The sequence below is a fragment of the Chrysemys picta genome, chromosome 5, assembly GCF_011386835.1.
Source record: "Chrysemys picta bellii isolate R12L10 chromosome 5, ASM1138683v2, whole genome shotgun sequence".
NCBI classification, from domain to species: Eukaryota; Metazoa; Chordata; order Testudines; family Emydidae; genus Chrysemys; species Chrysemys picta.
In genome coordinates this window covers 57,576,790-57,590,245 of record NC_088795.1, presented here as the reverse complement: position 1 = coordinate 57,590,245, position 13,456 = coordinate 57,576,790, and the positions used below count along the sequence as shown (strand labels likewise).

At 41.2% G+C, this 13,456-nt stretch overlaps 2 protein-coding genes across 7 annotated transcripts in view; one reads left to right on the top strand and one right to left on the bottom strand.

The window, feature by feature from the left end:
* LOC122173709 (uncharacterized) overlaps positions 1-13,456 on the top strand; it is a 135,562-nt gene that overhangs the window by 60,795 nt on the left and 61,311 nt on the right. For 3 of the 5 annotated variants that reach the window (XR_010601369.1, XR_010601367.1, XR_010601368.1), the window contains exon 3: positions 8,702-8,887. The exons of 1 other annotated variant lie outside the window; for it this stretch is intronic. The gene's annotated coding sequence lies outside the window, so the exon portion shown is untranslated. The remainder of the gene's footprint in view (positions 1-8,701; positions 8,888-13,456) is intronic. One more of the 5 variants, XR_010601370.1, reaches the window with a different exon arrangement.
* EDNRA (endothelin receptor type A) overlaps positions 1-13,456 on the bottom strand; it is a 41,114-nt gene that overhangs the window by 10,952 nt on the left and 16,706 nt on the right. For both annotated transcript variants that reach the window (XM_065596444.1, XM_065596445.1), the window contains exon 3: positions 6,050-6,177. In XM_065596444.1, the coding sequence (XP_065452516.1) occupies positions 6,050-6,177 (128 nt within the window). The remainder of the gene's footprint in view (positions 1-6,049; positions 6,178-13,456) is intronic.

The following is a 13,456-nucleotide window of genomic DNA, read 5'->3' as shown; positions in this document are numbered from 1 at the left end:
TCAGGGAAGTATAATAAAACAAAGGAGCATAATACATTGCATTCAATTCCCCAACCTAAAAGCCATGTGTGTGTTTTCTGACTTTTCTTTTTCTTTTCTTTTTCTTTTCCTTTTCTTGCCATCAATGTCTAACATATTCTATTCATCTCCAGATTGTTTTCTTTTTTTCTGCATTTGTTATTTTCTCTATTCTTTGAAAAGCTCCGTCTTCTTTCTTTTCAATCTTTAGCTTTCCTATTATGTTGTTTACCCACTTGCTTGCTCCTATATCATATTGTGTCCATCCCTTGCTGTCCTTCTCCTGTTCTCTCTACTTTCTTTTACTCTATACAGTCTTAATTATTTATCCTCACTTGGTCTTCATTGCCTGTAACCAGTCCTCCCTACTATTTGGCATGTATATAATGCTTTTAGATTCATAGAGTTTAAGACCACAAGGAACCATTCAATCATCTAGTCCAGGGATGGGTAAACTATGGCCCAGGGGCTCCATCCGGCCCTTCAGACATCCGGCCCTTGAGCTCCTGCTGAGGAGCAGGGTCCAGGGCTTTCCCCACTCTGCGTGTGCTGTGGCTCCACGCGGCTCCCAGAAGTAGAGGCATGTCCCCCCTCCGGCTCCTATGCATAGGGGCAACCAGGGGGCTCCGCACACCACACCAACCCCAAACCCCCGCAGCTCCCATTGGCCTGGCTACCCCTCTGTGTAGGAGCCAGAGGGGGGACATGCCACTGCTTCCGGAAGCTGCTTGAGGTAAGCACCACCCAGAGCCTGCACCCCTGGCTCCCTCCCGTGCCCACTCCTGATCTAGTCTGATCTTCTGTATATAACAGACCTTTAAATATAACCCAGGCAGTGTTCCCTCTAATTTTTTCCACACGTGTGGAATGAATTTTGTTATGTACACCAGCATGGAGGTGATGTGTGACATATCACCTTTATATTGGTGCACATAACAAAATTCATGGTGCGGGTGTGGGGTTGAGGGGTTCAGAGTGTGGGTGGAGGCTCAGGGCTCTCCCCGCCATGACAGCTCTGGAGCTGGGACCGCAGGATACGCGCCCCCTCCCCTGACCCTGTCAGGTCTGGGCCAGGATTGGGTTTGGGCCGCCCCTCCCCCGGCCACAGCAGGTCCTGACAGGGTGGTTTCCCTGAGCGCCTGTGTGGCACTTAATAGGCTGCTGCACAGCTGCACAGCCGCACAGCTTACAGGGAACTTAGCTGGGTACCCCTGCATTGAGCCCAATAGTTTGTGTTTGGGTAAAGTATATGCTGCAAAAAAAGCATCCCATCTTGATTTGAAGACATCAGGAGATGGAGAATCCACCACTATCCTTGGCAGGTTGTTCCAATGGTTAATCACCCTCATTGTTAAAAATGCGTGACTTATTTTTGATTGGAATTTGCCTCACTTAATCTTCCAGCCATTGGTTCTTATGCCTTCCTCCACTAGAATGAAGAGCACTTTAGTATCCGGTATTTTCTTCCTGCAGAGGTACTTGTACATTGTAATCAAGTCATTCTCAATTTTCTGTTTGATAAACTGAACCGACAGAGGTTTTTAAGTGTCTCAGTGGAAGGCTTTTCCCCCAGGCTTTAAATTATTTTTGTGTGTTTTTCCTGCACCCTCTCCAATTTTTTGAAATGTGGACATCAGAACTGTATGCAGTATTCCCGTATCGGTCTCACCAATGCTGAATACAGAGGTAAAATCATCTATCTGCTCCTACTCACTACTCCTCTGTTTATATAGAGGTTAACAAACATTATGTAATCATCACAACAACCCTATAGTAGTAAAGTACAACCATCCCCTTTTACAGAAGGGGAAACTAATGCAGAAAGGGGAAGTCATTTGACCAAGGACAAAGAACAAGTTATTGTTAGAATCAAATTTAGAGTACAAATACTCCCTTGCTTTCATTCCTATGCTAACTCCACTAAACCACACTGGTTCCCCTGCTACTGATCTGTTCTTTTTGGGAAGAGACTGCAATGACTGCTCACTGGAAAAGCCAGCTCAGCTGCAGCCAGCTGGGTGGTGGCTGGGAGGATATTTATGGCGACCACTCAGTGCTGTGGTTTATTGGCATGATCTTACCCATCTGTATAGATACTGAAAACTGGGCTACCAGATGAAAGCATATCATCTGGAGTGAGTTCCACACAGTACAGTATGCAACAAAGGCTAAATGAGACCTTACACATACGGGATAAGATCCTTACCTTTACCCTTCACCTTACAATCATTGTCTGGGACATGAGCAAGAGTAAAAAACTCAGTGGGAAAAAAAACCCCTTAGTGACCTAAGTTTTCCCATCATTAGGCAGTACTGTAGACATAGCCTTAGTCACAGTCAGGCACAGTTTAGAAAAGACTCAGACTGTAGTCATCACCATGAACCAGAGTTTAAAAATGCCTGACAGGGATTTGCAACAAATGTGCATTTCCTTTAAAGGGTAAACGGCTGGTGTGGCACTGTTTGTCAGCCTCTAAAAACCTTCTCCACATGTGAACAGCATTGTTCCCCTGGGCATAAACTGTTAAACCTTAGTACACCATCCATGCAGGCCAGTTTCTGTGTGGGCATGGGTAATGGGCAGGGTCTCATAATAGACAGATATAGTTAAAGGCAGGGACAATCCTTGCAAAAAGGAGCAAACTTATGGTTCCTAAATCAGGGTTAACATCCACAAAAGATGATTAGAGGAGCACCAGTGTCCAAAGATGTGGAACACTGGGTTTTTCTGATTAAGTTCTGCCATTTGAAGTCAAGGATATATGTGTAATTGACACCAACTGTGGGGCTTGAAGCATAAAACAAAGCTGTTTTATTAATGACCATGTATAACTTTTCCAGATATTTAATTACCTATTTCTCTAGAGAAGTAGTAGATAAAGCAGCAATGCTTTGTCTTGGCTTCCCTTTCAGATAGAATTTCTCTGGAGTTTGAATCAGTGTTCAGACTTCTTTTCCAGTAAGATCTCAGATTTATTTTGTATTTTAACAAGGCTTTTAATATGACAAAAGAGTTTGGAGGGTTTTTTTTTTTAGCTTGTTACCTATGAAAAATAAGAATGATTCTTGTTTTGGTAATTTACAGGGCTAATTGGTCATATTTTACTGGAATATATTCATGTAGCTTGCTATGTGGTTTCAACAATTCTAAAATTCTTTCTGCTGCTAACACTAATTTGGAAGTTCATAACAAACAACCCATGATCCGTTTTTACATATAAATTTGTTATTTTGAATGACAAAAGATGTCCAATCATCTTTGATAGCAAGATGATAATAGTTGTTTATGAATACTGTTATTTTACTTCCAACCCATTTTTCTGTGCTTTGCACAATAAGACCAATTAATTTGGCAATAACAAATGAAACTTTTACTTATGTAACACATACTTATTTTGTTCTCTGCTTTACTTTCTCAAGTTCTAGTTGAAAATGTTGATAACTTTGATACACAATTTGTCCACAAATATAAGAAATGATGTTGTGTTAATGCAGTGATGCCAAGCTTAAAGCAGCACTTCCAAAAACTACGTTGGCTTAGTTTTGCACCATGGAAAACAAGATGCACAATTAAAAAATTTACATAATCCACAATCAGCAAGGGTAATTTAGTAGTATCTGTATCTGAAGTGGAACATAACATTGCGCTATTACCTCATATTTCTTTAACTGCACCCCAAAACTGAAAAACTTAAAACTCCATCCAAATACTGGATCTGAGCACGGGAAAAATAATTTTATCTCCCAAAAGATGTGGGAATGATATTTGCCTCAGTGTAAAACTTTGAAGTAGAAATGTGAGATCGTGAGAGAGTGCTCTAAGGAACAGATCCTACATCAACAACATATGTGGAATGTATAGTTTATGGGATAAATTCTGACCAGTGCAATCCCACGGGGCCCCACGCTACTCTCACTAATACTGCAGTAAATTGGGAGTAACTCCATTGTAGTTAATTATCACATATATAATACTTTACAAACATTAACTAATTAATCACCAAAACAACCCTATGCTATTTCTATTGAAGTATAAAGCTAGTGTGGGATTAGAATCAGTACTGTAACTCCTCGCTTAATGTTGTAGTTATGTTCCTGAAAAATGAAACTTTAAGCAAAACGATGTTAAGAGAATCCAATTTCCCCATAAGAATTAATGTAAATTGGGGGGTTAGGTTCCAGGGAAATTTTTTTCACCAGACAAAAGACTATATTTATATATATATATATATATCTGTGTGTGTATATACATACACACACACACGGTATAAGTTTTAAACAAACTATTTAGTACTGTACACAGAAATGATGATTGTGAAGCTTGGTTGGGGTGGTGAAGTAGGAGGGTGGAAGAGGGTGGGATCTTTTCCAGGGAATGCCTTACTGCTAAATCTAGCACTCTGCTGAGCCCTGAAGGGTTAACACATTGTTGTTAATGAAGCCTCATACTCTACAAGGCAGCACAAATGGAGGGAGGGGAGACAGCATGGCAGACAGACACACCCCCTGTGTGTGAGAGAGAGATGCGCATTATCCCTTTAAGTATGTTGACCCCACTCTAAGTACATTGCCTTTTTAAGTAGATCAGCAAGTTGAGCCCTGTCATGTCCTCCCCCTGCTTTATGGAGATGGGCAAGGAGGGGCAGGAGCAGGGGGAATGGGGACACCCTGATATTAGCCTCCCTTTGCTCCTCCCCCCCCCCCCCCGCACAGCAAGCAGGAGGCTCCCAGGAGCAGCTCCAAGGCAGAGGGCAGGAGCAGCATATGGCAGTGGGGGGAGGGACAGCTGAACTGCCAGCAGTTGATAGCCTGCTGGGTGGCTGCTGCACAGGGAACTTAGGGGAGACGGGAGCTGATAGGGGGGCTGCTGGTCCACCCTGGTTCCAAGCCCCCACCAGCTAGCTCCAACGGGCTGCTCTTTCTGCAAGCAGTGGACAAAGTAGGTGGCTGCCAAACAACGTTATAAGGGAGCATTGCACAACTTTAAATGAGCATGTTCTCTAATTGATCGGCAACGTAACAACGTTAATCGGGATGACTTTAATTGAGGAAGCAACAGAGGGTCCTGTGGCACCTTTGAGACTAACAGAAGTACTGGGAGCATAAGCTTTCGTGGGTAAGAACCTCACTTCTTCAGATGCAAGTAATGGAAATCTCCAGAGGCAGGTATATATCAGTGTGGAGATAACGAGGTTAGTTCAATCAGGGAGGGTGAGGTGCTCTGCTAGCAGTTGAGGTGTGAACACCAAGGGAGGAGAAACTGTTTCTGTAGTTGGATAGCCATTCACAGTCTTTGTTTAATCCTGATCTGATGGTGTCAAATTTGCAAATGAACTGGAGCTCAGCAGTTTCTCTTTGGAGTCTGGTCCTGAAGTTTTTTTGCTGTAAGATGGCTACCTTTACATCTGCTATTGTGTGGCCAGGGAGGTTGAAGTGTTCTCCTACAGGTTTTTGTATATTGCCATTCCTGATATCTGACTTGTGTCCATTTATCCTCTTGCGTAGTGACACAATAGCAGATGTAAGTCAATGGGACATCTACTGACATCAGTAGGAGCACTGAATGCTCTTTGAGTGCACCCCTAAAAATAAGGACACTTTTATTTAGGGACCTACATATTGATGTAGGTTCTTGAGCTTAGGCATTCAGGTTTGAAAATTTGGGCATGAGTGATTTGTCCATGGCTACAAAGAAAGTAAGTGCCAGCCAGGATTAGAACACAGAGATTCTTTGGCCCCTGTGCGGTGCTTTTAGATCATTGCCCACAATGACTTGCGCCTAGAAAGCTATTTGTCCTTTGAATGAGGAAAAATAGGGATTTTAGTACATACATTTTCAAAAAAGACTAAAACTTGCCATACAACAAATCCTAACAGTAAAACTGAATCCTATATGTTTTTGAGAGTATGAACAAGATGCACTGTTAAGATATGCACTTATACCTGTGGTATTAGGCTCTCAGTTCTAGAACAAGCACAAGTGAGAAGTCTCAAAGAAGAGTGTCCAACAAAAGGATGAGAGATACTATACCTGTCCACACTAAGGGCACAGAGATTGAGGACTGTGATGCCCACTGATGCCTTCTGTATAAAGGGGAGGAATTTGCAAAGAAACAGCCCGAAATTAGAATCCTCAAATGGCCACCGCTGAGCATGAAGCTAAAGAAAGGACATAAGATAATCAGAAACTTTGAATGATAATGTAGACCGTGAATATGTAACAAACTGTAATCATGACCTATCTTCGGATCCAGCCCTAACAGTCCCAAATTCTTCATGTTTAAGCAATTCTCTTGGTAATGAATGAAACTGGGAGGTAATTCTGCTGCCGTAGAAACATGGCAGAATTAAGGAGAGTGTTTAAACATAAGCAGTGGGAGGATGTATTGATCCTCTCCAACTGAGGTAGTAACAGTTTCACTGTTAAAGGAGCCTTTCCTAAAATGCTTCAGCCACTGTTATGCACACAGAAAATCGAAGTCAACCCTACCCTGGCATCAGGGCCGGCTTTAGGACCTGCGGGGCCCGATTTGAATACCCGGCAGTGGTCCTGGTCTTCGGTGACACTTTGGCGGTGGGAGGTCCGCTCCGCGTCTTCCGTGGCACTGAAGGACCCCCCGCCACTGAAATGCTGCTGAAGACCCAGAGCGTACCCCCACCACCGAAGTGCCACCGAAGACCCGGAGCGGACAGCCGCTGGGTGAGTAAAAAAAATTTACAATTTAAAAAGGCGCCTAAGGCGCGGGGTCCTCTTAGGTGGGGCCCGATTCCGGGTAATCGGTGGAATCGGCCTAAAGCCGGCCCTGCTTGGCATAAGCTGGACCAAACCCCATGTGTCTGCTTTCACCAGGGCTGAATTTGGCCCAGAGTCTAGCATTCAAGGCATGACTCCCACCTCATAATGGGACACTTAAGAGTCTAATTCTCATTGTTGCACACAAACAGATTCTTATCATTGTAAATTTACCACTTGTGACAGTTTTGGATGCTGGATTATGAAACCTGTGGAAAGATTATTATTACATGTATACAATTTGTACCATGTTATATTTTAAAGGGCAGGCATCCCCCAGGTGGGCTGTGGTAGGTGACAATAGACAGGCAGTTGTAAGTGAGTATATGCATGAGTGGCAGCAGTTTGGACTAACATTTCTCTCCCCTAGGATGTATCAACATAACAAATGTGAATAAATTGATTCCTGTGCATAATTAGGGAACCAACAGTAATCTCCATCCCAGCTGTCAGTTATGCTTTGAACAAGTAAAGATGCTTACAAAGCTTTGCTCCTTGTATTACTCATACTTTTTTCCCACATCTATGAAATAGGTTATATAACTCAAAACATTATATGTAAAATTGAAATACAATGCATCTGAGCCTGGGATGAGATTCTGTCAGTGTCCTGAAGTCTGCAGAACATCATTTTTTGAAGGAAGTACAGAATAATAACAATACGTTCATTTTTTTATTTATACCCAGTCTTACTGACCAAAGGCATGGAACACAGTGCATTTGCATGACACTCTGCAAGTGGTAATCACAAATGTCTTCCATTTGTTTCAGGGGAAGGTGGGAAGTAATACCCAGTTACTTTAGAGAGTTGGAAAGACTATGCTGAGTTTCTCGTTGTGCATTACTTAATTAACAGCAATGATGGGCCCAACCAGCCTCCTTGGGTCCTAATCCTCTGAACATTTGAGGAAGTTCAGATCCAGATCTAGATCTTAATTTTGTGGATGGCTGAATTAAACGCTGAAATTTGAATATCCTCAAGTTTCACCTCAGGAAAGAGTAGTCCCTGCACTTGTGCTTTTTTTCCTCTCTGCACACCAGCACCCAGGTCAGGCACAATCTGACCAAAAACCTTAAATCAGACCAGCCTTGTTCGAAACACTGGCCAATCACAGTGTGAACTGGTGCCAAATTAAAATTGATAATGAAACCACATGAGTTTCATGACATTTGGGTTTTGCTGTGTACATTTCCTACACATCTGCTAAGCACACACAATATTATTTTCAAATGTCAACTTAATAGCCTAGAGATACAACTGTGGCATTTCCAATCAAAAATTTGTGGTACGTCATATTCCGGCTGCCACTGAGCAAGGGCACAATGGTGAAAGGTGGGAGCAAGGAGTCATCCTTTTCCCTTGTACAGCTACACAAGAATCAGTTGGAATCGCAGTGCTTTAGCCTTTTGAATACAAAAGGAAAAGTGAGTGTTAGTGGGTCTGTACTCCATTATTGCTGCAGTAGGCTTAAAAGTCATGGAATAATCTTATATATTAACTCTGCTACTAAGAAAGCTACAAGGTGAGGTCTTTGGTATAATGTCTCAAGGAGCCTCTCAAGATAAAATCACTCAGAGAAAAAAACTATATAACATCTTTTCAGATTGTGTTTGTAGAATTGGAATAGATCTGATTCTCTCCAATTCCCAGCAGAGCCTTTGGACCTCTTTCTCCTCTCTCTTATGCTGGTTTTACATCATTATAACTCAGTGGAATTACTCTGATTGCATTGGTACAAATGGTAGCAGAATGAGACTTCATCCCTGTAAACTGATACTGCCCATCTGTACAACAGCCCACTGTCTGAGTGCTAGCTTGTTTTTAGATTACAAAAATCTTGAGTTTATTTCCACAAATTCTCTTCCCCACCCCTTCCTTTCTATTTTCAGCCTGAAATCTGGGGAAAGAGAAGATCTTGGACACTTCCCAGCCAGCATCTTTCCTCACGTGAGCCCCAAACAGAACTCTGGTCACTGTGGAGGTCAGGGAACTTTTCCCAACCCTTATTGTTTATTACTGGACACCATAAAGGTATCTATTCCTGAAGTGCTTTTATACCGAGATTGGGTCTTCAGGTAAGTCTAATTCAGAGCTTTGACAATCAGATGGTCCATAAACATCTGTCCTCTTATTTCCTGACTGAAGCCCAGACAAATGATTACTCTGTGGTATTAGTTGGTTTTCAGTCATTCGTCAGTGCATACTTGTTTGTTATGGGGTTTCTTGCACCTTCCTTTGAAGCATCTGGTTATGACAGGATTCTGGAATAAACTGGACAACAGGGTTTGATCTGTTATGGCAATTCCTATTGTTCTCAGCCAATTCCAAACATCTCTCCCCTACACTACTTTGTTGCTAAAACTTTTTATCTTTGGAGATATTTTGAAAATCTGTCTCTTCTGTCTGTGCACTTTGGTTTCCAGGCCATCAATTCTTCTATCCACCTTGATTATATGGTTAGTAATTTGGACTGTAATTTTTTCAAGATTACATTCCAGAATCCACATATGATGTGGATGACCATCAATGTTGGTAAAGGGAAGGTGTGTAGTAGCAGTTTTGAGCACAGGACTGAGAATCATGACTACTTAGTTCTATTCCCAGCTGTGCCCCTGACTGCTGTGTAAATTGGGCAAGTCACTGCATGGCTCTGTGCCTCAGTTTACCAACCTTTACAATAATGCTTACTTACCAGGTTTATTGTGCAATGTTTTCAAAGTACTTTGAGTGCAAAAGCATTACTAATGTTATCAGTACTAAATAATTGAACCTATGGATTTGACCCTAAAGAGATTAAAATGAAGATTATCTTTGTCACTGGGCTAGTGCCAATGCTGTGCTGAGTGTCAAGTTGGCCTAAATTCGTTTGTCTCGGCTCCTGTTTTCTTTGGTGTCTGTAGCATTTAGTCCAATTCAAAAATGGAAGTTTCCATTATTTATTTTCATGTAATCCAATACAAATTGGTACAAAGTTGCTTGTTGTTTTGATATTGAATTTAATTAATTTTATTTTGCCCCTGCCGTTTTCATTTTTCCATGTTTTGCAGCTTGTTGTAGTAGCATTCTATAACTGCATTTTAGAAGCTGGATGAGAAGTGGGCGGGGGAAGCTCAAAGTTTTGATAGTTGGAAGTTTTACTACCTGGGAAACGCAGGAGGCAGCTTAATATATTGGGATAAGCATATTATCTGAATGTTTTTTCTAATATAATAAGCAGTAAAATAGTTAATAATGTTGACAATCAATGTCGTTAGGTTTCAGAGTCAACACCCAGTTTATGTTTTGGGCTATCTGCCTACTTGGATAGACTCTACTGCTTTGGCAAATAGTAAGTTCATATTCTGAAAGTTATCTTTGCAGACATATGGCTTAGGCCCTTTTTTTCTAAATGAAAGCTTAGATTTTGGAGCACAATTCTGCAGCATGTGTGGGTGAATGCCGCACCAAATTCTGCAGCAGCAGAATTACAGAATAGACACTGGTAATAGCTCTGCATTGTGACATCCAAAGTAAATACTCTTTTTCTCTCTATTAATGTGTTTCAATTGTTAAAAATTATTTAATCAAAATATGACAAATTATAAATATTCCTATGGGATCAGCAAAATTTACATCTGGTTTAATCTTACTTATAGTACAGGCTACTTATCTAGTATTTCTAAATTAAAATTCACAGCTTGTGGTTGTCAGAGCTACTGGGTGTAGAGTGGGAAAAGTTTGCATATCACAGCAAAATATTCAGTATTCATTGAATACTGAGCATTTAGGTATTCAACCTGTCCTTTAAGGATCAGCTCTGATCTGGCCCATTGAAATTTTGCCCCAGTCTACACCCATCTGCCACAGTCACTCAGAATACTCGGATTGCTTCTATTTATATTTTTTGGCACATAATAGTTTTTTTTAAAAAGTGCCCCTTCAAACATTTGAAAAAATCAGTGTGTGTGTGTGTGGAGCATCTGCTTTCCTTCATTTCAGGCCCCCCTCCATGTTCTAATTGGTTTACTCAGATTTTAACAGGAATATTTTGTTCCTTTAACTGTATATAAAATATGTAAATACTAGAGAGAGAGGGGGCCCCAGACCAAAATCCCAGGTCTCAGTACCCCTTATTTCTGGAGTGGTTTAGAATATAAGCTTGGTTTCACTTGCTATTATACTAAGGGCATGATTCTACAAGGCACTGAGCACTTCACCTTCCCCAGGAAATGCTCAGCACTTTCAGGTGTGATCTGTAAAGCAGCACACTTGTATTTAACCAAACCATAGCAGACAAAATGCTGTCAGCTTTCCAGTGGTTTCCCACTTTGATGAAAACATACACCCTACGTACCAACTTCTGATATCCTAACTAGGATTTGTGCTTGAACCATTGTAAATAATAATGAATGATAGGATGGAGTTTCACCAGCAAGTTATTGACCAGTTCCTCTGATTCTAGCTGAACTTATAGAATGTATTTAACAAACTATAAGCCCCCGTTTTGCAAAGGGATCATCATGTGCACAAGAAACACATTCTACCTACATTCCCATCTATTAAACAGGGAGGAGTAGAGTCTGGCTCCCACTCGTTATACTCCAATTAACTTCTTGATGACCACTTTAGTACAGCCAGCAAGAATCTATTCTATATGGACTAGCTGTACTCTAACAAATATTTGCCAGGTATATATTTGCTTTTTCTCAATAACTCTTCTCTTGGCTGAGGCCTTCAATTCATTTCAGAGGCCACAGAATAGCTGTCAGAGATGGAAGGGCCTAATCTGTAAGATTTCGATTTCCAGTGCCCCACAAGATAATTGCCCAGCCAGTTATGGAGACATGGATCCAGCTGCGAAATTCAGATCTAGGTTTTGATTCCAGACTGTCAGTGTTTGAATCTGGGCCAAATAACTATTGCTTTCACTTCCTACTGCTGAAGGTAGAATTTTAAGTGGCACTGTCAAGGGGAAAGGCTTGGCATGCTGTTATCAATCCCCTTAGCCATCCAAACATTTATGTACCATTATAGTTAACATTTAAGAGTTAGTAGAAAGAAAGTCAGTTGTTCTTTTATTTGCACCGTATATGGCCCCAGCATATTTCAAGCAATGTAAACGAATGTGCACTTTGTAGTGACTATCTGAAACTCTGCTACTACAAAGCAAATATTGGCATCAAAAAGAAAAGTCTTGTACTTGAAAAAGGTTCATTTAGTCACTGGTTTTCACAGTGAGACCCTGTCATAGTTGCAGCATGTACACTTCCTCCCAACACCCCAGGAATCTCTCCTTTCGCAAGATGAAAAGTATTTTATTCCTTTTGTTTTGTCCTTTCTATTTTTTCCTTAACTGAAGTAACACTAGTACTGAATCATTGTACGTCCCTTTTAAGTTGATTTTAATAAAAATCACTGGAATCAGAATTAATTTATTTCATTTTTCAGATTAATTTTACAATTATTTTGGTGGGTAGTTTCCATTATTATTCAGTCCTGCTTATGCATTCATTACTTTTCTTTGGATAAGGTGTCAGATTTTTCCTCTTCAAATATCTTTAGAATCAGTAGGTCTGATCCTGCTAGCACTTGCATTAGTTTTACACCACTGCAAGTCCAATGGTCTCTATTTTCCCATTAGGGTACAAGTAATTCCTAAGAACTTTAGTAGGAGTTACTCATATCCTTTGCATGGGACTTTTGGACCCATTGATTTTAATGGAGTAACTTCTGATTTACATGGGCATGAGATAAAAATTGGACCCACTGGGCCTGATCTTCCATTGTCTTGCATGTTATATAGCCTGTGCAAAGTGGATGTATAAAGCTATCCAATCAAAATGGCACTCAAGGAACAAGACAGTGGAGAATCAGGCTCAGTATCCCTCCGGGTGTTCTGACTCTCCATAACACAGGCCATGTCTCCACCACAGGAACTATAGGGACAAATCTACAGCACCACAGCTTAGCCAGTATAACCCACTAGTGTAGATGCAGCCTACCGCAACAGAAGGGATTTCCCTGTCACTGTTGGAACCCCACCTCCCTGAGCGATGGTAGCTAGGTCAATGGAAGAATTCTTTCATTGCTGCGTTTACATTGGGGTTATGATGGCATAGCTACAGTGCTCAGAGGTGTGGATTTTTTATACCCTTGATCACCGTAGCTTTGTCGACCTAAGTTTTGAGGCCCACCGTCAAATGGATTCTGCTTCTGCAATACCATTAGTAAAGTCTCCAAGGTTTCAGGACAGGACACTTCCCAAAAGAAACATGTTTTCCCCTTGTGCATTTCACAGCCACAGGGTAGTCTGTAAAACCAATTTATGGTGCAATTCCTTAGAGAGAACAGAGTGTTGTCAACAACATATTTATACACTGAAATCAGAAACTGAGATTTCAAGGTTCTACTCTTGGTATTCAGAAAAATTGACCAACCAACCACAACTTCCAGAACATACCCCTCTCTTCTTACAGCGACCTCTCCACACTGATTCTGGAGAATTGAAGCAAACAAAGCAGAAGTGTTGAGAACATTCCACTGGAATGATTTTTAAATGTCACCCAGTTGGTTTTACTTTACTGTTCTTGCTATTTGTTAAGCACCATTAGTGTGCTAGCTGCTGTACAAAACACAGATAAAGACCCAGGCACGTAGTCCGGGTC